This window comes from Anabrus simplex, chromosome 1, assembly GCF_040414725.1.
Source record: "Anabrus simplex isolate iqAnaSimp1 chromosome 1, ASM4041472v1, whole genome shotgun sequence".
NCBI lineage: Eukaryota > Metazoa > Arthropoda > Insecta > Orthoptera > Tettigoniidae > Anabrus > Anabrus simplex.
Genome location: NC_090265.1, coordinates 221,875,883 through 221,899,952, shown reverse-complemented (window position 1 = coordinate 221,899,952; position 24,070 = coordinate 221,875,883). Strand labels below are relative to the sequence as shown.

The following is a 24,070-nucleotide window of genomic DNA, read 5'->3' as shown; positions in this document are numbered from 1 at the left end:
CCTCACTAGTAATACTTTCTTCCAATGTGTTTACGAAATCCTTTTAATTTCTCTTCCTGATGGGCACATACTGTACTTGTTTCCGATCCTTCTCAATACAGTGAAGCCCCGGATACTCATCACTCAATAACTCAACATTCCGTACAACTCATTGCTGCCGGCAGTATTACAAGAAGTTTTTGTTCTATTTTTAATTTTTGTTTTAGTTTGCAATAACGGATTAACCATGAAACTAAGGCTAAACTCATGTTTCCATTTCTGAGAGTCCAGGTAAGATATGTGGTTACAGGCAATACTTGGGACAGAAGGTTCCAGATACCAAATGCTATTATTTGTGAGTGTCCTTCAAACTTTCCTAAAGTCTAAAATAAGCATATATGTTTCATAATAATAATGTTATTTGTTTTACGTCCCACTAACTACTTTTTAAGGTCTTTGGAGACGCCGAGGTGCCAGAATTTAGTCCTGCAGGAGTTCTTTTACGTGCCAGTAAATCTACCGACACGGGGCTGTCGTATTTGAGCACCTTCAAATACCACCGGACTGAGCCAGGATCGAACCTGCCACGTTGGGGTTAGAAGGCCAGCGCCTTAACCGTCTGAGCCACTCAGCCTGGCATATATATGTTTCATTAATGATGAGAGGTAATACAAAACCTTTCTGCCAGAGTGAATTTGTGATGCCTTCCATTTCCAAGAATCACTATTAGTTATTCTACTTATGATAAATTACTTTATAGAACATTACAGTATTACATGTTATGAATAATCCATTTGAGTCCATAAAACTCATTAGTTTCGGTAACTCATCACCCTCTCATCCCAGTTGAGTTTGCAGGAGTCTACTGTACTTCTAATCCTGGTTGTTAGTTTTATTATTCTATCACATAAATGCTACATTTCCCAGCACACCTTTACTTACTATAATACCTATACCACTTTTTGCTTCCCTTTCCCCATTTCAATATAACTTGAACCTTTTCCTCAGCTCTTTTTCTCCATTTACTATCCATTTTGTTTCACTCAAACCAAACATATCCAGCTCTTGTCACACATGCTGTCCATTAATTCTTCCAACTTCCCATTCAGAGTCAAGATGTTAACTGTACCCACCTTCAGTTTCCAACTTATACGATCACCCACTTATCATGGTATTCCTAGGATTCCAAATACCAAGCAATACTTCCAGGGGATGCCCTTACCTTTATCCTAATCCATTATGATACCCACATTTAAACTATTATTACTATGAGTTGGCCACATCTCGCAGGCATTTTAGAGCTACTGCCAGCATAATATACAGGTTGCTTGCCCTAACTTGGGAAACAAGACACCTTCTGTATTTATCTTGAATATGGGGAACTGACACTACCAGATTATGTAAATCAGTGGCATTTCTTCCACTGGGGATCCACTATTCCTCCTAGAAGAGCTCCTCTACCCCAAACTGTTGGCTCTCCCAGTGTGTCACGCCCAATACTCAGCAATGAGACACTGGCTGTATGGTCTACCCCAATCACCTTAGCAGGATTACTTCTGGCCAGACAAACCAGTTTTATCTTCTCTAAATCAGAAATTTAAAACTTCCAACAACATTCTTACATTTCATGTATGCACATCTACCCCTTTAGTAGCGTTTCCATACAGGGTTGGGGACGAGGTGAAATGAAATTATATGGCATATTTTTACAGCTGGATGCCATTCCTGCCACAAACCTCAGTTGAGGAACTAATGAAGATGAAATGAATGAAGATGAATGAAATTGGATAAGGAGATGGAAGGAATCCTACGGATAGGAACTGTCCAGGCATTTGTCTGCAGGTGAAAATGGGAAACCACAGAAAACCATTCTCAGGACAGTCAATGATGAGTTTCAAACTCACTCATCTCCCAAATTCAGAACTTGACTCCATAACCATCAACCCAGTCTTAAATGTCATAAGCACATGAAGTTAGCTACAAACTAAAACCATTACCAAGGTGAGTAGTACCTGTGTTCATAGTGTTAGGTATGCTGATGGGAGCAGGAGCAGGGGGATCAGTTACAGTAGAAGTCCGCTATAGTGAGTACGTCATATAACGAGAACCCCGTCATAATGATGCCGTTTGTCCGTCCCTTCAAAAGTCCTATATTAAACTGTGTATTATCCTTCGGTTACAGTGAGAGCCCTATCACTGATGCATCCGTTATTACGAGCGATTATGCTCGCTCAATTTTTTCGTTGCCGATATTTATGCACCCAGCCATTATACTGCATGCGATCGATCAACTTCGGTATCGTTTTCTTGCTATGCTCACTAGCAAGTTCTCTCGTAGACATTCGAAGGCATTGTCGGAGTCGATCAGTAATACCCATCAACTGCTCTTCCGCAAGGAAAATGAATGAGGAGAACATGTTTTCGTAATAAATGCGTAGATAACGTGTCCGATAACCGTTAATTCGTTAAAGATAAAAGCTTAATAAACGATCGCTTACTTTTAATGCTAAATACCGCAATTAAGTAAGAATGGGATAGGCCTACTGTACACCTCAAGATATGGCAGAGTGCGTCACTGATTACGAGGTTGGTTTAGATTTTCTCGCGTCCGTTAAATTACGGAAAGGCTATTATCATGTACATTTTTAGCGAGGAGGTTCTAATTTCTCTACTGGCGCTTGAAGTATGTTTTCTTCATACATATAGTACAGTTAAGTTAGGATAGGTGCCGCTATTTGAATAACAAAACTGAAACGTTTGCCACAAAATGCGATCGATCATCTTCGGTACGGTATAGTTTTCGCGCTATGTGCATTTGCGAGCTCTCTCGTCAACGTTCAAAATCAATGTTGAGTCGATTAGTAATACTCGTTGACTGCTGTTCTCTAAAGAAAATTCGAAATGAAAGAGGATAAGACGTTTTTGTAATAAATGCGTGAATAACGTGGCCGATAGCAGTTGTTAACTCGTTAAAAATAAAAGCTGAAGTAAACGATCTCTTCATTTTAATGGTATACCGTATACTGAAATGAAATAAGAATGTGATACACCTCAAGAAATGGCAGGGTACCTACATCACTGATTTCAGAGGATAGTTTATATTTTCTCACGTCTAGTTAAATTTCAGAAAACTATTCCCATATCAATTTTTAGGGAGGAGGTTATCATTTCTCTACATGCTTTTCAAATAGGTTTTCCTGATACATATACGGTTAGGTTAGGTGATGCTGTTTGAAGAAAACTGAAATGTTTGCCACAGAAGCCTCTGGAGTGATACCATATTTCTCCGAATCCAACACGACTTTTTTTCTTCTCAGAATCTCATGTGGGTCGTTTTGTATTCGCGGCCTGATATTACTGAACACCACTGGCAACTACCGCAGTAACAACGCTGTTTCTTTTCACACACGCACACCCCCCCCACCTCGCGCGTACACAAAACTAGTTAACAATAAACTACCGCCTCGTTATCATACATCGCTAGACGCGGCGACCTGTTGTACAGTGCCTATGTGTAACGTCACACTAGATCTCGGGAAATAGTGAAGAGAGAATGGCATTCTATAGTCATCTACAAAAACGTTTCTCAAATCTGCAGAATGGCATCAAAACATGCGAGCCTTCGAATTCTTAGAAAGGCCATGGCTACTCAAGTAGCAGAGTTATAACGCGTCTGCTGTACCTGACGCTTAGTAAAATTAAGTTTAATAGACAGCAGGAATATTTTCGTCGTATTGTAAAGATACGTGGAACAGGTATTGCCGGCAAATTTTCAATGGGATCTTGTCGATGTTATGATACCAATTTTAAGTTAATGGATATTAAACACTCAGAAATGTATAATAATTGTGCAACCGCAAGAAAATACGGCATAGGCCTAACTAAAGCCAATATTCGGCGTTGGCGTGAAGACAAAGATAGGTAGCTTAAAAATGCGTACTGCACAAAAAAATGCATTCAGTGGCCCGCAACAAGGACGCTTCAAAGAAGTCGAAGATGAAATTTTGAAGTATGTGCACAAAAATGCAAGGGTGGAATTGCCATACCGCGGCGCAATAAACTCGTTCGTTGACTTTCAAAGTCCGCGATTAAGGCCTATACATCGCTAGCCGCTGAAGTTGGCCGAAACCGGCAAACAAGACGTGCGTGTAGTGGTAGCCAGTTATATCTGACGCTGAGTGAAAGTAACCGTTTTATAGTAAACAAGAATATTTTCCTGATGGATCGTCATATTGTAGAGACGCGTGGAATGTGTATTGCCGGCAAATTTTCAATGAGTTCCCTTCGATATATATGATGCCAATTTTAAGTTGATGGTTATTAAACTCGTTGAAATAAAGCATAATAATACAGCCGCAAAAAATGCGGCATAACTAAAGCCAATGTTCAGTGTCTACAAATAGTCTAAAAATGCGTACTGTATAAGAAAGACATTCATATGATTTTACAAAGCACTTTTTAAGCCTGATTAAAATTTTTTGAAGGAAAAAGTGGGGGTCATCTTGGATTTGGAGAAAAATGGTAATATATTTTTTTCAGAATGAAATTAAACACACACTTTCACATAATATCGGATTTTGAAAAACAACTAACAAGTAGGCCGTAGTGTGGATATTATCCGCGAAAACGCAAGTTTTGAACAAACTGATTGCCATTCCATACTGATTTTAATGTGTGTGGGGTTTTCCCGACTTTTAAAAAATCGAATATAACGACAATCCGCTATAGCGAGTAAATTTTTTGCTGTTATGAATTCTCGCTATAACGGACTTCTACTGTACTTAAGTGGCACCTTTGAGAAGGTTCACATGAATTTATTTACCTTGGTGAATGTTTGATATTGTGCAAATGTTGAGTACGCGAGTCAGTGATCTGTCCAAGGGTTATCTGAACATGATCCAACATGGTCAGCACACTCTGTGTGGTCTGCAACTGAAGAATTGGAGATGCATCCTGAAGCTGGCTTAGGGATAATAAGTCACTGGCACCTTGCATCTCAAACAGGCGAACCTTCAGGAATGCCTGCAGCTGTAAAAAATAAACCATTTATTAAGAACAGCAACAACAAAACAAGTTATACTGCTGCAGAAATGAAGTGGCGTATGGCTTTTAGTGCTGGGAGTGCCGAGGACAAGTTCGGCTCGCCAGGTGCAGGTATTTTGATTTGACACCCGTAGGCGACCTGCACGTCATGATGAGGATGAAATGATGATGAAGACGACACATACACCCAGCTCCAGCGCTAGCGAAATTAACCAATTAAGGTTAAAATTCCCGACCCTGCCAGGATTCGAACCCGGGACTCCTGTGACCAAAGGCCAGCACGCTAACCATTTAGCCATGGAGCCGGACGTTACTACAGAGACATTCAGGCTTGCAGTATACAATAAGCGAAAAGTAGTTGACCTTTAGATCAATATTATGGGCCATTAGCAGATACACAACAATAAACACAGCTTCTAAAGCTTTGTTCTATTTCACAGATTGGGGATCATTTTTAGATACAGAATAAATTGGAATTTTAGGAGCAAAATGTCAAACTCCTTATCTTGGGATGTTATTTATGACTAGGGCCCGGATTTTTAGGTTTTAAACTATTTTATTCCTTGCTAGTTAACTGCAGTATTTTAACTTACTTATCCATTTCATTACCATTGGAGTAAATTACACGAATCTTATAAAACCTAAAAATAACTAAATAAGACGTTAAAACCTAAAAAAACTAAATGGGCTATTCAAGACAGTATTACTTTATTTTGAAATATAAGTACCAAATATTAATGAAATTCAATGATTTTTTTAAAAAATAAACATTATACACGAGTTTTTGAAATGACTTCATGCTTTGGAACTGGAAGTGGTTTGTAAGTATAACTAGTGCGAGCGAAACAACGTGAAACGATACTATTCCACTAGCGTACAGCACAAATCAAGGGACAACCCCCTGGCATTCACTGACCTGTATCTAGCAGGCACAAGCCCGCCTAACTTGCCAGCTTCAGTGCATCTCTCATTATGTACGGTCGACTACCGCCAGCTACGGCGCTGTTCACTGTTTAGTTCTATACACATTATTATGCGACAGACTAAAATTAATTTTCCCTATAAATTAATTCATTATTGAAGGCAGTTTAAGAAGCTTACGCATCTCAGAAGTAGCGATGCCTAAAGGCAAGTCATCTCGAAGTTGGTTGATTCGCCAGTTGATTGGTAACGATCCGGACTTTATATTATAATTATTATAATATAATATATTATAATTATATTTTGTCAAGTCTGGCTTTTTTTTTTGGTTTTTTGTTTTTTGCTTTACGTCGCACCTACACAGATATGTCTTACGGCGACGATGGGATAGGAAAGGCCTAGGAATTGGAAGGAAGCGGCCGACGCTTAATTAAGGTACAGCCCCGGCATTTGCCTGGTCTGAAAATGGGAAACCACGGATAAACTATCTTCAGGGCTGCCGACAGTGGGGTTTGAACCCACTATCCCCCGATTACTGGATACTGGCCGCACTTAAGTGACTGCAGCTATCGAGCTCGGTAATATCCGTTTATGTGAAGCGCTGGTTTCCGCAAACGTGTCGTGGAACACGCTGACCATAGCTTGCACCGTCCGAGATACTCTTCGCATTCTTTGGCCAAGAGAAAAACAGGATGGCAAGTGTTTACTTCTTTTGAGTGATAGTGCGGCATATACGTATGATCAAAGCTGGTGAAGTATTGAAGAGTTTCTACCCTAACATGCTGCATGTAACTTCCATAGCCCATGGCTTACACAGATTGTCTGAAGAGGTTAGAAATAATTTTCTGTGAGTAAACAGTATTGTTTCTTCTGTGAGAAAGTTGTTTCTTAAAGCTCCTAGCTGCATTCTCACATTCAAGGAATGTTGCCTCAACCTCCTCTTCCTCCCAAACCCATCATCACTCGTTGGGGGACATGGCTCAATGCAGCCCTATACTATGCCAATCACTTTGAAGACATTAAAAATGTTATAAATTCTTTTGATGTCGATGATGCACTTTGCATAGTGTAGGCTAAAACAGCTCTCACGAACAAGAACGCTGTTTCACTTGCCTTCATTAGGGCACACTTTGCTGATCTTCCTGCAGCTATTGAGCGTGTTGAGTCGGCATCGTAGCCATTAGAAGATTCAATAGAAGTTGTGGACTCCATTTCGAAGAAGGAAATACCAGAACCGGTGGGTGAAGCCTATTTACTCAAGCTCACCAAAATTCTACAGTGGAACCCTGGATTTTCAACAATGAACAGTGTGTCTGCAATACAGTACTTCAGGGAGAAGAAATTACTGACGAGGTACCATGGGGACCGAGAGCTATTGCTTTAATGACGTTTGCTCCAATGACTTCTTGTTGTGTGGAGCGTACATTTTCCTGCTATGAGAATATTTTGAGAGATACCAGAAAAAGTTTTACTCTGAATAATCTGGAAATGCATTTAGTTGTACAATGTAACAGCAAGTGAAAACTGTGTTCTATGCTTCTGAAAATGTTTCTTGAATGTATAATATAACTATTTAAAATAGTTTATTTAATCCGCCTTGATCAATACACTCATTAAATGAAAGAAAAACAATTTATTAAATCAAACATGTTTCGGGAAATCTCAACCATTCCCTTCCTCAGTGGTAAAAATTCTAAATCTGTTAAACAATTTCTTTGCCGGCTGGCATTTAGACTAGTCAATACGGACCAAACACAATATTAACCTATCATGGTTAAGTTTATTAAGAATGTTTCTTGATGCATTGGAAGTGACAAAAATTTAACCTACATGAACAATTTATTGTATTTGCGCATAAATATTCTTTGTTATTTTTAATTTCAGTTGGCATGATGTGTTTGAAGCGCTTTCATTAAGCCATTCTGTCCCATATTTTGAAATGAGTGGTATAGTTTTGTACTAGAGAGGCGTGAAGGTTACAATAAAGTACAAAAAATTTGAATGAACAGTATAACTTTAGTAATGATTGAAATGATCATTAAAAACTATTTCAGGAGGATAAAAACTAAAAAAACTATTTTGATCTATTAAAAAAAACTAAAACGTGGTTTTTAAGAACCTAAAAATCCGGGCCCTATTTATGACATAGCCATTGTTATGGATGCCAGCACACATATCCTCTAGGGCTTCTCTGAACATTTCAAAAGAGCTGAGTGAAGATAATGCAGATTGCAACATTCAACACCAGTAGATTTAAGGCTCTAGGGGCTTCTGGTGTGATAAATTATCAAATGCCTTAAGGTAAACTATTGCACGTTTATATATCAACGTTTATATCTAGGAATCTGTGAGTTAGGATGTACAAAGGGAAAACTGCCTCACGAGAGCCGACTTGATACTCACACTTCACATACTAGAACATGACATTTGACCTCAATTTTTTCAAAAACAAAAGTGTATTGACCTAAAACCTTACACACAAGTTACTGTTGAGTGTCCCCTAACAGGTACATTGAAGCTTCTTGAAATCGGCTGGACACAGGGTTTGGCCTCTCCTTGCCAGTATACTACAGTCGAACCTCCCTTCTGCGGACACCGTCGGTTCCGAGGAAAAATGTCCGTTACGAAAGGTGTCCGCTGAAACAAGTTTGTAAAAATCGGACATTTTAACGGCAAAGAACATCCACCTTAAATATAAGCATACGTATTTTTATTATTCTAAGTCATTTCTGTGTTAGTATTTTATAGAGAATTATTGTAAGTGATTTTAAGTCATTTACAAACATTACAGCTTCGTGAAGTAATCCATTGTTACTCATGTTTAACAGACAACTGAAATGGTATTTCTGTCTCACCGATTAGCCCCTGTACTGTCTTTTCCTTCTCAAGTTGACTACCTGAGCTCGACCTTATCAGCAAGTTATGAATAGAATGATGCAAGGAGGGAAGAAAATCCCTAGGTAACTTGTGAGTCAACAGACTCTGGCAGCATTTCTGGGCAATTAGAATTCTCGGAATAGGTCTGTACACTACTAGGTAGAACTGCATTCCGATGTACCTCCTCTCCCCTTGCTCACGAAATAGTACAAACATTCAAAAGGTATTTCCTTATGTCTGAAGAATGGTTTTAAAAGAAAGGATGACATGTGGTCCGGCGTAATAAATTGTCCGGTAACGTGTGAAGTGTCCGCTTAAGTCAAGTGGACGGGACAAATTACGATGTCCGCTGTCCGGAGTTCGAGGTGTCCGCTAAAATGAGGCCAATTTAACACTTGTCTTATGTAAAATAAAATCGGTTCCGAGGAAAATTGTCCGAATAGGGAGGTGTCCGCTGAATAAGGGTGTCCGTTAGGGCAGGTTCGACTGCATTACCATCTAGGCACTACAGTGAAGAGGTAGACTCATAACAATACAGTACTTGTAACAATAATGTTATTTGCTTTACGTCCCACTAACTACTCTTTTACGGTTTTCGGAGACGCCGAGGTGCCGGAATTTAGTCCCGCAGGAGTTCTTTTACGTGCCAGTAAATCTACCGACACGAGGCTGACGTATTGGAGCACCTTTAAATACCACCGGACTGAGCCAGGATCGAACCTGCCACGTTGGGGTCAGAAGGCCAGCGCCTCAACCGTCTGAGCCACTCAGCCCGGCAATACAGTACTTGTAAAGCTAACGTTTATTAGGTCAAAGGAACCATCTATAGCAAATCACAACCAAATGACACTGGAAGATAATGCAAGAACAACATTAACAATAAAAGCAATGAATGAAATGAAAATTAATTGAAAATTCCCACAGTTAATTCATCCATAGATAGCTACAAGTTGCCTACAATAGTAATGACAAACAAAATACAATTACCAGAATAGAGCAGATCACTATTGAGATCTACCACTTCTACTATATCAGGTACTGTAATATACTTTTACAGTATTTTCCATCATAAATAACGCCGAGTTCTCACAATGTAAGTAAAGCTGTTAGTTATGGGCTTAGCCCGTAAACATTGAAGTGCTAATCCGTTAAAATGAAACCACATATGTTACCATAGTAACTAAGCAAGACTTTTTCAATGTTTATTATATCTAGAATTCTTCATTGTTATTCGAAGACCACAAAACATAAAATTATTTTTTCTCTTAAGAATATGTTTGAAAATACTATAGAATATTGCATGTTAGACCATCACTCAGAAAGTTAACTAAGCTCACTCCCGCACACTTCGTTAATTTCCATATTCGCATGTTACGTTCTATATAATGGTGTTATATAACTACACTCATGTTCATAAAAAACAGAACACCTTGAAAGACTAGAGATAGGAAGTTCATATTCACAGGACATGTTCATTAGTATGTTCAGCAGAAACGACTAGCATTTCAGTCACCTAGGTTCAGCATGTGTCCTGTTGTCTAGTAGGCACTGGGTCCTCCTTGGGCACTGATAACTTGTTCCATGTATGATGGCATCGACGCATATAGGAGTGCGAATGGCATCCTGAGGTATAGCCATCCATGCTGCATTCACCTGGTTCCACAGTTCATCGTTGGTGGTTGGCAATGGTTCACAGAGCCACACCCGTCGTTTCACTATATCCCACACATTTACGATTGGTGACAAGTCCGGTGATCGGCGGGCCAGGGCAACAGACTGACATCCTGTGACAACAAGAAGGCACATGTTTGTGCAGCAACATGTGGTCGCGCATTATTGTGCTGAAATATGGTGTCTAGGGTGTTGTGCAGAAAGGGTATGGCTACGGATCGCAGGATGTCATTCACGTAGGTCAAACTAGTCACAGTGCCCTGGACATGCACCAACTGTGATTTGTGGTTGTACCCAATAGCACCCCACACCATTAAGACCTTGAGTTGGCGCTGTATGTCACGTGTGAATGCAGTCAATGGGATGCCTCTCCCCCTGCCTGTGGCGAACCAAAATGCGGCCATCATTTTCAAACAAACAGAACCTGGATTCAGCCGAAAACACCATCTGCTGCCATTCCTGTCCCCAGTGAAGTTCCATACACCATTGCAGTCTAGCATGTTTAGGCACATTAGTCAAAGGTAGGCGGAGAAGTGGGCAACGCGCTGGTAACCCAGACCGTAATAAACAGCAACGGGCTGTCACTCCTGATAGTGTACGATGTGTTACACTGTTCCACTATTGCGTCAGAGCCAAAATGCAGATCTGTCCTGCAATATGCTATTCGGATGACGTGTTGATCTTCTCGGGGGTGGTCTGGGTGGTGCGACCAGACGCATCTCGTCATGTTCTACGGCCTTCTGTGAACCATTCTGTACACACCCATTGCACTGCTGACACACTTTGTCCCACACGAGCAACATTTCCCGGATGGATGCATCATGTTCTCTCATGCCAATAATGCGCCCTCTTTCAAACTCACTCATTTGACAGTACGGTTCTTGCATACGTCTGCAAGGCATCCTGCATGTCTGCTCACGTCACACTGATCCATTACCTTCGGTTTATAGTGACAACGAGAGCTGCAGGCACATTTTACCAGTCGGTGGTGGTGCGCCGAGATATCGATGTGGACCTCAAAACTGAGGGCTGACATGGTTCAAATTCTAATAATTTCTTCAGAACATACTAATACATGCCATGTGAATATGAACTTCCTATCTCTAGTCTTTCAAGGTGTTCTGGTTTATATGTACGAGTGTATAATAGGCAAAAATGATAAGAGAAAGAAAGTCATTCACATCGGACTGAGCTGCAGAGTTCCAAAGTTCAAACTGCCTGATGACCAAAATGACCTTGAGTTTAGAAGAGCATCTCAAGTCTTTGTCTTACTTCACAATACTAAAATTTACACAACCAAAGAACTTAACGACTTTATCTACCAACAATATTTTCAACCAATTCCAACTAATACCATAAAATTATATCACAGTACCCAGTATAGTAAAGTTGATAGAGCTGTCTATATAGGGCATCTCTGTCCACACAATGGAGCCAAAATAATTCCCCAATCCATTCCCATGCATACCCACTCCAAAAATGTTTTGATGGTTGATTTCACTGTTAGTCTCAATTCTCAATGCTCTGCATCTCTGCCTGCAATAAGAGACTTGAAAGTTGTACAGCATGTAATTCAAAGCCTTTTCCTGTTATTGTGCAACTTTCCCCAACCTATCTCATGTTGTGAGGGCTGAATGTTTCAGCAACCACCTTCCACACTTTTTCTAACTTCTTCCCTGCCACTTCAGTTTCTACTCAGAACCATTGTCAGTGTATGAAGTAACTTCATAAAAGTACTCCTCTTCTTCTCTTGACTTACTAGCAATGAAATACGGTGAGTCCTCATTGGTGTATTATCATTAACATGTTTTCTCACTTAACACATCGTAAATTCAATGTCCCAATCCCCATCGTATTAAATCTATATAAAAATACCCCTCTTCTCATGTCATTAATTTTCACTAATGGCTTAGTATGATCACATTTTTCATAGGCCTGAAAATTTTCTGTCATCCCTTGTGAAATGAACACAATTTTCAACACTGATAAGAGCCCTCGGCACAGGAGGCAGGTTGGGGAAAGTTGCACAATAACAGGAAAAAGCTTTGAATTCCTGAAACTTCACAGGAAAAGTTGCACCTTCAGCCTCAGGAAAGTTCAATTTTGCTTGCCATTTAGCAATGAGATTGCCAACTAACCCAATGAGCCTGTTTGTGCATCTACTTTGAATTCCACTCTGTGTTGAGTGGTACAGTGAAAAGTAGCAAATATATGGATTAGGAACATAATCGTGTGAAGATGACTAGCGTGGTGTATATCTGCCTTGTTCTAGGCTAGTTACAGATATGGATAAAGTCCTGAAATTGCTTAGTAATGAAGACAAAATTAAAATCCATCAGGAAGTGGACTGGCATCTGCATATTTAGCGCATAGAGGCGGTACAAATGATGAAACTTGCACATTCAAGTTTTGACTGGAGTCGATCAAGGTTGTAGATTGTTGTATTCAAAATGGCGGCCAAAATAATTCTCTCGCACATGGCTAAGTGTAACCTCTGAATAATACATGGTCGAAGAGCGTGAATAGAACTGAAATATAAGTCTTCAACTATTTGTTTTATAAAGAATGTGATTTGCAAAATCTTTATGGAACCAGCGAGCCACAGACAAGGTTGGACAAACAAGAACTTCAGAAATAAGTATCAAAAGAGGAGTACGCCAAAGTTGCATATTTTCACTGCTCCTATCAAACCTCTATGCTGATCATATCTTCAAAGAAGTCTTGCATGATACTGAATTTGGTGTGAAAGTAAATGGAGTCGTCATAAACAAGATTAGATATGCAGGTGACACCCTAATTATATGTGACACCATTGAAGGTCTTCAAGGACTGCTCAGAAGAATTCATATCAGTGGATTAAGATATGGTCCAAACATCAATACCACAAAAACCAAGTTCATGGTATTTAGCAGAAGAAACCATGAAGGTGTCTCCATTTCATTAAATAATCAGAACATTGAACGAGTAAGTCAGTTCACAGACAATCTGGACCCTGAAAAAGAGATCAGACACTGTACTGAGATTTCCAGATCATCTTTCCATTCTTTTGTGATGATAATCTAAACCTCAAACTGAGGTAAAAACTATTGAGATGTTATGTCTGGTGAACACTGCTTTATGGAGAGACCTGGACTGTCAATGCTTCCTCCATGAACAGATTAGAGGCCTTTGAAATGTGGTTACATAGGAGAATGCTCAGAATAGCCTGGACAGATTTTAATGAAGTGTCAAGGAGAACTCGAACTGGCAAACATAATCAAAGCCAGGAAAACATCTTATTTAGGCCATGTTCTACAAGGTAGAAAATATCAGCTTCATATTACAAAGAAAGATAGAAGGCAAGCAAGGAGCTGGTAGACCACCATTGTTATGGCTCAAAGACATCAAAGACTGGACTTGCAGCAACAACACCGAACAACTTTTCAAGTTAGCTACAGAAAGGGGGTGCTTTCTCCGGGGTGATCGCCAATGTATGGGGGACTAGAAGAAGAAGAATAATTTATCTGTAATAAGATACCGATACTTTTATGGGCCTCGGTGGAAATATTTTCATATTTATTGTCTGGTGTGTTTCACGCCTTTCAATACACTTATGTTACAAGCCCCAGTGAAAAAGGTTTCAGATTTGTTCTCTCATGTTTTTCACACTTTGTAATACTCTCCTCTCATCTTTAAAAACAGAAGATACAGCTTTCACAGTACTCACACATACATGACGTAAAATGCACTCATGTCGGAAAAAGAACAAATCAAGTGTTCCCATATCAATGTTGTATAGTTTTTATTTGTGTACTCAATAGTACGTTTTCTTGCTTAAAACATTCTTTTTCCTTGTCCTCTGCAGAGACACCACTCTTCTATTACCAACCAACTTCTTGTCCAAGTGTCTCTCCTGTGCTCTCATTTTTTATTCCTTATTCAGTTTGATTTCTTTTTGTGATATGCCTTTTGTTTGAAGATGATTTTACCTCCATCAAGTCATCTATGAACGTGTTCCTTGTCTTCGGATTGTCCAAAAGAGTAAGAGCCTCAGTTCCCTTGGCCACACCTCCATCAACTCCTGTCGACTCGACTACAATACCCGACTCTTCTAATGAGATGTTGAAATCAATCTAAAACAGAGAAAAAAACTAAGCAATAAACATTTTTCCATCTTGTCTTTAATAATAACAGAAAATATATTACAAGTGAGATACAACATAGACTCAGAAACAAACAGAAAATCAAACAATACACAGACATTCAAAGTGACATTAGAAAACACAGATTAAAATTTTATGGACATATCACAAGAATAAAGCCCGACAGACTCAAGTAACCAATAGACAAATTCTATGAAAATGGGAGTAACGCCAAAACAGATCAGCAAAATTGAAAATAACCTTAAATTGCCGGCAAACATATAGGGAGATATCCAAAACAGGGAGATCTTTAGATCTAAAATTTACAAATGGCAAATTGATCAAGAGGATGAACTGAAGCAAACAAGCTGAACAACTTGGACCAAAGAGAGAAAAGAAACCCTCAACAAAATAATTCTAAAAATATGAGCATAAAGGAAGGCAAATAAATGCCTGTAAGTAATTAGCATAGTCCTAAATTGGCTTATTCACAACGAAATAATTATAATACCGGTAATATAAATATACAATACTAGTATGAAAGCCTGTCTTTGACAGTCGAAATTGCTATTTGTAAAAGTACGGTAACTAAGATTTGAACATGTTAGTGTACCGTATCTTATAAACAAAACTTGCACTTCATATCATTCCAGCCCCATGCAGAAAAAATGCCAAATGTATACAACCCGAACAGATATTATAACATTTCCTTATAAGCCATTAAGAGTAAAATTGTAGATGGGAGATGGTCTTTGACGTCTATGGATCTAGTCTTCCCAAGAGTACGCAGATGGGCGGAATTTCTGCATGAACAATACTTTTGTCTAGCTTCAGCACAGCCAATCTCATTGCACAACCAGCTTTGGTATTTAAATAGTTATGACCAGAGCCAGAGTTGGAAAGTAACTGAGTAAAAGTATGCAAATTACTTGTAACTATTACTGTTTCAGTAATTTTTACTTGTAATTGCCACTTTTCTTGTAATTTACTCCATGAAATAAAATTGTAATCATTACATTTTAGTAATCATTATATTCTAGTAATCAACATACATCACACCGTGGAGCACCAGCACTCACAAGGCTTCACATCAAGGGTATAAAGCCAAGGATACGACATGCACTTGTTCATTTACTCACAGCTTGTTGTGATTGCTGGTTATTATTATGATTTTGAGATTTAAATAATCACGTCAAGAACAGAATCAAAATGAACATGTGATGGTGAAGGGATTAAGGAATTTCCAGTCCCCTATTTAAATAAATATTCCGAATTAGTTGGCCCTGAAAATAAAAAACAAGAATGTGACATACAAACTTCACCTGGGGGCAATCATTTGGAAAGTATGTTTGGTTTTGCTTAAAGATGATAGCCTCTTAATTTCTATTTTCTAAAGGAAATGACCACAAATCATTTTCTGTGCAAATTTTAATATGATTCCAGTCCCATGCAGAAGAAATGTCAGCGATTTCCTGCATTCTGTGAAGTAATTTTCTGAAATGAAAATTCACCTGCGAAATAGTTTTTTGAAACATACACTGCAACCAATCCCTGTGATAAGGACTCTTATATCTACATGCTGTGAAGGAAACCATTACAAAATAACAAAGAAGAGAACAAAGTATACCAAAGCTATGAAATTTTGAAGACGAGAAAACACGGTTATTAGAAACTATTCCAGTGACAGATATCCGTTAAACTCAAAACCTGGTCAGAAAACTGGAAGAAAGTGTGCTGGAATCTACAAAAGAAATAGACCTATGTTCAACTAGAAAACAATATGAGACATGCCTTATCTAGAATCTGCATGCAAAGTAATGCCAAAAATTAAATCATTAATGAATCAAAACAAGACATTCTGCTTAGTGGAATTAAAAAGATATTCACCAAGAATATAATGTTCAAAGAAATTATAAAGGAAAACATTGATTCACCACAGTTAAGTCCAGGAATTATTGATAACTAGGTAAACATTTTTTTAATCAGCTGAGTGATCGTCATATTTTAAGCACCGCATTCCAATAAATACTAATTCTGGAGAACAACTCACCAAGCCCGAACTCATGCATTAACACAAGATTAAGTAAAATGTAATAGTGTACAAGGTTTCCAAGACATTAAGAAATCATGCCTATTAAATTATAGTAAAGTCACTAATATGGCTAAAACAACTATCACAACTGAAGCAGGGCTCCTTCATGCAAAAATAGATAAATCACAAGACAGTACAGTACATGTCCATATTGTAGAAAGCAACATAAATCAATTAGTATACATATACAGGGGGCACTTCCAAGTGAATTCAGAGAGATACTAGCATAAAAATTACTCCATAATTCTTTACAGAAAAAAATCTGGAAAACTGTTCAACCACCATCACCTAAAGATCACAAATTCTGACCAAGTCAAGAATCCCCATGACGAAGAGTTGTACAAATGGTGGTCTAATTTTTCTATCTTTCCTGAATATGAAAATTTTAATCAAGCAGTTCTAATTTCCTAGCCCAGTGAATACAATATCTCCCTGGTCCAAAATATCTGGCAACTAAGTATTATGAGGCAAAAAGAGAAGAAAGGAAACTATGTTAGGAAAAAATTATAAAAAGTCATCAAATCTCATTCGGTCATCAAGAAGTATTTGACAGAAAAGAAAGAAGGAATACACTTATGAAAAAATCCAGTGTGAATAGTACAATCAGCGATAAGGTCAGGTCGATCATTGAAGGAAATAAGCCGTCTTGTAAGTTAGTAAAAGTGTAATTTTTTAATACCTTAGTGATGGATTTTCTAATTTTATACATATGTTATAAAAGAATATTTATCTTCCCTAACTCTTATTTAAACGAGAGTTATGATCCGACAAGAACATTTGACAATGTACAGTACTTCGTGCTATTAATGCAATAAAATTCGTTACTTCCTCAGCCCTAGTCAATTTCTTATCAGATCATTAAAAAATAGTAAATCTGAGTATTTTAGCAGCAATTTATGCAAGAATATCGAGTGTAGGTGTTGCCCCATGCTGCCTAAAGAAAGCAAGAAATATTCTTGTACACAAAGGCGGAGACAAAAATGACCCTTAAAATTTTCGACCTACTACAATTTGCTCTGCTGAAGAGTCCTAGAACGCATAGTGATATTTCATATGAAGAAAGAATGACGTCTGATTCATTCATATGGAATGTAATTCTAAGAGGTTGGATTCACTGCGATCAAGTATGAATGACAGTCAAAACAGAAGTATTTATGTTGACTGAAGTAAAATTTCAACAATTAAATTAAATATGTAAATATGGATCAATTACAGAATGAATTAATTAATGTGATTTGTGTGGTCGTTGAAATTTTAAAAAGGTGAAATACATTATATAAGATAAAGTATTTAAAATCTTACATTACTTGGGAAGAAAGACGGTATAACAGGAACGGCACAGAATGGGATGCCATAATGACTGAAATTATGAATAAAATCATAAGCTCACTGGACAAAAAAATTAGGCACGCCTGGAGAAATAATTACAAGCATCATTTAATACCATGCAACTCCGCCTCTAAACTTGATAATCGCCTTGATTCGGTTACAAAGTGAGACCACAAGGTTGTGCAGATACGTTGCATCCAGGTTCAGCCACTCGCTGAGGATTTGATCATGCAATTCCACCAAATTGCAGGGATGCTGGTATTGGCATTTTACCCGCTGTTGTAACATGTCCCACAGATTGTCAATGGGGTTCAAGTCAGGTGATTTTGCAGGCCAATTGAGATGTAATAGGATGGGGGAGTGTTCTTAAAACCAGTCACATATGCATCCAGCCTAAAGAACTTTACTGTTGTCATCTAGAAAAATTGGAGCATCTATAGCATCCTCATCATGCAAATGATGACTAAAAGGCAAAACCTGATCATCCAGAATGTTTAAATAAACATGCTGGTTCATGTTAGTGGTCACCTCAGTGAGCGAGCCCAATCCATCATACGAAAAACACCCCCCCGAAACATCACAGACCCACCTCCGTCTTGAACCTGAGCTTGCACACATCCAGGACAAAATGCTTCATTAGACCTTCGGTGCACTTGACGACGTACATCATTGGAATACAGGCAAAAACGTGATTCAACAGACCACATTACATTCCACCAGTCAGTTACAGTCACGTTCGATGATTTCTAGCCCAGTGAAGACGCGCAGCTTTATGCACCTGTGTGAGCAATGGCCTCTAGCGAGGTGACCGACTCTAAAGGTTCATTCCATGCAGTTCCCGTTGCTATGTTCTCTCGCTAACAGGTTGGGATGGACCCTCATTCGCTGACTGCAGCAATTCCTGTTGGCTTTGGAAGCGATTGTGATTCACAAGTCATGAAATGCATCTCCGGTCCCCTCAGTCAGGATCTTTTTCCGACCACAATACTGACGTGTTTCGTGGCCACATGTAGTACACCACTGCTTGTAGACACATTGAACAGTCTACTGCAAAACACCAACAAATCCAGCAACTTCACGCACCGTATGGCCATGGGTACGGTCAAACATGATTGCCCCTTTTTGCCACTGTGTCACATAATATAGTACACTGCCCGCTTGAAACATCATTGTAAGTATCAAGCTATAAAAATAGTAAAGACAGAAGTTAAAGGGAAAAACAAAATACTTGATGTAAAGGAGTGCAATACACAGTGATACAAAGTAATAGAATGATGTTTATTCAAAAATAGAGAAGTGAAATGAATTGTGCTAAAAAAAGAAGTTGGAATTGAGTATGAAACTAGGCAGCTATAAGTATTTTTTTAAAAAAAGAAATATTAAAGGATATAAATAAGAACAACAGGCAGCCGAAATGAAATTCTTGAGGAGTATGATACAGAAGAGTAGACGAGACAAAATAAGGAATGAGAAAATCCGGGAAGAAATTGGAGTGGAAAAAATGAATGATAGAATAGAGAAGAGCCGACTAAGATGGTTTGGGCACATAAAGCGAATGAGCGACGAAAGAATGCCAAAAAAGGTGATGGAAATGCAAATCCAAGGAAGGAGAGGCCGTGGACGACCACGATTGAGATGGAAGGATACCATCCAACGCAGCATTATAGAAAGAAACCTGGACTGGGACACAGTGTTGGAGGAGGAGTGGTGGAAAGACCGAAGAAAGTGGAGAGGAACCATATTTGCCCCTACCCGGCTACAGCTGGATAAAGGGAAATGATGATGATGATGATGATGATAAATAAGAACACTCAGAATCAGAGTATAATTGGCCACTCTAACAACAGCCGATTCTCTGTCATCATAAAGCAGCACTGTGCCACAATGACACATTTTCAGACAGTAAATGACAAATAATACGAAAACTAGATGTGATACAATAGAACCAATGACACTTCTGAAATAAGGAGACCTAATTTAGTTAAAATCACGTATCAGATGCTTTGCTGCAAAAATCATGCTGGGTAGTGTAATTTAGAAGCGTCACCTTAATAGATGAAATATACTGTATTGAACAGGAAGACTTAGTAAACATTTACTTTGTGAAAGTGTACTCAGTTTTGCAGATTACACAGTCATAATTGCAAAAAAATAAAGAAGATGCCATAACTCTCGTCAACATGGCTGTAAAAAGATTTAAATAAAATTGAACCTGCCAACTTGAGCTCAGAAGGCCAGTACTGTAGCGTCTGAATCACTCAATCTGGCACTTGAAATTATGCATTATGAAGATTGTAAAGCAGAGCTATTTTCGTTAGCAACATATTTTATAGTAAGTTTTGTTTTCTTGGACAAAACATTAAAAAATAAAAAATAATCCTGTAACAGCAGGACAATTTCACCTTCAAGGGATAATAGGAGTTATACCTACTGTAATAGGAATTATCTAATTGTAAAGAGGCACACTCCACTCCAAAATGAGTTAATTATTATATACCAGAGCCAGTATGGGAATTTACTAAATCAGAAACATAATGAGAAACAAATACTATACCTCCAAATTGGCATCCGGAAGTTCTGCCAATTCAGCATTGTTGATATTACCCCAGTCAATGTCACCAGATTCATCCAAAGTAACGTCACCAAAATCAATCTCATTTGCATTGGCATCACCCAGGTTGCCAAAGTCAATCTCTGCAGTATTATCATCACCAAAATCAATCTAAAAATAAAGGGTGAACATAATTATACTGTATATTCCAAACACTTTCCGGATATGCATCCGGAACATTTTCAATATAGAATACAGGATCATAAAGCAATTAAGCCTGATATGTGAGGGTATTGCACATTAAATGCTGTCACAAAGTAATAGGATGAGATTTGGATATATAACTTGTGATTTAAAAAAGCAACACACATAATTTTTGGAAACGGTTTAACACAGACAGGTTTTTGTGATGATGAGATGGGAAACAGCTAGGACTGAGAGGTGCATGGACATGGCCTTAATTAATGTACAGACCCAGTATTTGTCTGGTGTGAAAATAGCAACCACAGAAAATAATTTTCAGGGCTTCCGACAGTGGAGTTGGAACCCACTATCTCCCAGATGCCAGCTCACAGCTACACACCCCTAACCGCACAGCCAACTCACCCGGTACAGTGGAGTTTGAATCCACCATCTCCCAAATGCAAATTTACAGTTACACGTCCCTTATCATACAGTCAACTCATCTGGTGAATATACATCAATCTACAAGCAAGGGAACAGGAAGAATTGTAACTAATATTGAAGAATTTGTCTTACTAGTATTCCATGTCATCGCTGTCTGCTATGCTTATAACACCTCACCACTTTGTCCAGAACCCAATACACATTAGTTTCACAATACCCCGCCAGTCAGCTCAGAGCACTGCAATTTTATTTTATCCCTCCTGATCTTCTGGATCATTGTGCGTAGGAACTTCATTTCTGCTGCTTGGAGTTTCGAGTTGTCCTTTCTTGTTAATGTAGCGGTTTTCAGGCTGTATGTGAGGATAGGGGTGTAGTATGATTTGTACAGTGTCATCTTGGTTTTCAGTGGTACTTGTTTATCTCATAGTAGCTGTCTTACTTGGAGGTAAACATGTATTGCTTTGTTGATTTGACTGTTTACTTCATATTTAGCTAAGTTATCCTTAGACAATATACTACCCAAGTACTTAAATTCTGTGCCACTGTCCAGCTTAGTGCCATTTAGCATGATTTCTGGCTGGTTGTCACCCTTCTGTACCTTCCACACCACCATTTTAGCCTTGTTGATATTTAATCCATATCTCTCAAACTCCTGACTCCACCCCTGCAGTCTCTCTTCCACATCTTTCTCTGAGTTACCCCAAATTACTACATCATCTGCAAATGCAAATGCTTTTAAGTCTTGTTGCCCCTTTTCTTTTAGTGCCTTTAATATTGTATCCATTACAATGATAAATAATAGGGGCGACAAAGCACTACCTTGTTGTACTCCCCTTTTTGTCTTAAACCAGTCTGAGAGTCCAGAACCGACTTGTACACAGCTTCTGGTTTTCTCGTAAAGCACCTTAACTTTTGAAATTAGACTGTCTCGAACTTTGAGCTTTCTCAGGCACTCCCAAATAAGCTCCCTTGGTATGCTGTCATATGCCTTTTCGATGTCAAGGAACAGTAGATATAAAGGCTTCTCTTTTTCCCAATGTTTTTCCATTAGCATCCTGACAGCAAATATAAGATCTGTTGTTGATCTTCCAGGCCTAAAGCCATATTGTTCCTCTTCTAAAAGTGGTTTTACAATTTCTCATAATCTATCCTCTACAATTTTTTCAAGAATTTTTAGTCCATGAGAGAGTAAAGTGATGCCACGGTAGTTGGTACATTTCAGTCTGCTGCCTTTCTTGAATATAGGTACAGTTATACTTTTCTTCCAGTCTTCTGGGATGGTATTTTGCTGCCATACTATAAAAGTAAGAATTACTATTTTACAAATCAGCTCATTATGACTGCTGTGAGAAGATGGGATGCACATTAGTAAAAAGGATTTTTTCAGCACAGGCAGTCACCTATTCACACACTCTGGAAGACACAAACTTTGCAGCTTCACAAATAAATTGAACAGCAATGGTCAGTAACCATAGTACTTCTTCAGTTGGATAATGCATCTTCACTAAAGCATCTCTGATGTAAATTAAATCTGTCATTGGGGAATTAATTTTCACAATTTTGCTTTAAGTCGTACCCACACAGATAGGTCCGATGGCAATGATGGAATAGGAAAGGGCTAGGAATAGGAAGGAAGTGACTGTGGCCTTAATTAAGGTACAGCCCCAGCATTTCCCTGGTGTGAAATGGGGAACCATGGAAAACCATCTTCAGGGCTGGTTAAATTTGCTAAATATCTTTCATGATCAACTGACCAGCAATATAGTTGCTGACTAAGAAAGGTGATGATGATGATGATGATGATGATGATGATGATGATGCTTGTTGTTTAAAAGGGCCTAACATCTAGGTCATCGGCCCCTAATGGTACGAAATGAGATGAAATGGAACGACAAATTAAAAGTCCAAAAGCCTCCAATGACTAGAATTCAAAACATGAGGACAAAGAATGAATGGATGGATATGAATTTAAAACAATCAGTGGATCCGATCCACAATACCTCACATTCTCAGAAACTGACGTAAAAAGTATTACTGTCCAAAGGACTGCTTCTATAGCATCATACTGAATTGATGATGCTTGTTGTCTAAAGGGGTCCACAATCCAGGTCATCGACCCCTCATAATGGTACTTATGGTGTAGGAAAGTAGAACCATGGTATTTGTTATGTTGCGGTACAAATCAAAAGTAGCGTAGACTCACGGTATTCCACACATTATGGTACTACTCACAGGTAATGAAATTTGCACATGTAATACAGACCTATGGTGTTTTGCACATTGCGGCGCCATTTACAGGCAACACAAACCTATGGTGTTCATCACATACGTGTACTAACCACAGGGACCCGCACTATCCCGGGGTGTTCCTCATATAATGGGTACTAATCATACGCAAGCCAGAACCATGGTGTCGCTCATATAGTGGTACTAATCACAGGTACTATAAAAGCCAGCAACGCACTCTGTTGCTACTAATCTCAAACCTATTTTGCACCGAACATAGTGGTACTACACACAAGCAAAAGCGACCCATGGTGTTCCCCACGTGGTGGTACTAATTACAAGTAGTTTTTTGGTTCCAATACAATCATCCCTTGGTTGCCCCTTTTAGTCGCCTCTTACGACAGGCAGGGGATACCGTGGGTGTATTCTTCGTCTGTGTCCCCCACCCACAGGGGGTTGTGTGTTTGGTCCGCGAGAGGTATTTTATTTCCCTAAAGTCCACCGGCAAGCTAGTTAGGACCCCCCCACCCCTATCCGCCACCTGGGAAGCGCCACGTGGGAGTATCACCTCTCCTCCTGCTACGCCAGCATAGTAGGTTCGTGGACTAAGAATGGATAAGGAAAGGATTCATA

At 38.8% G+C, this 24,070-nt stretch overlaps 1 protein-coding gene across 4 annotated transcripts in view; it reads right to left on the bottom strand.

The window, feature by feature from the left end:
* Window positions 1-24,070, bottom strand: part of LOC136864202 (CDK5 regulatory subunit-associated protein 3) — a 113,996-nt gene that overhangs the window by 39,508 nt on the left and 50,418 nt on the right. For all 4 annotated transcript variants that reach the window (XM_067140887.2, XM_067140897.2, XM_067140906.2 and 1 more), the window contains exons 6-8: window positions 20,588-20,755; window positions 14,460-14,603; window positions 4,802-5,007 (exon numbers count right to left, since the gene is read on the bottom strand). In XM_067140887.2, coding sequence (XP_066996988.1) covers window positions 4,802-5,007; window positions 14,460-14,603; window positions 20,588-20,755 — 518 coding nt within the window. The remainder of the gene's footprint in view (window positions 1-4,801; window positions 5,008-14,459; window positions 14,604-20,587; window positions 20,756-24,070) is intronic.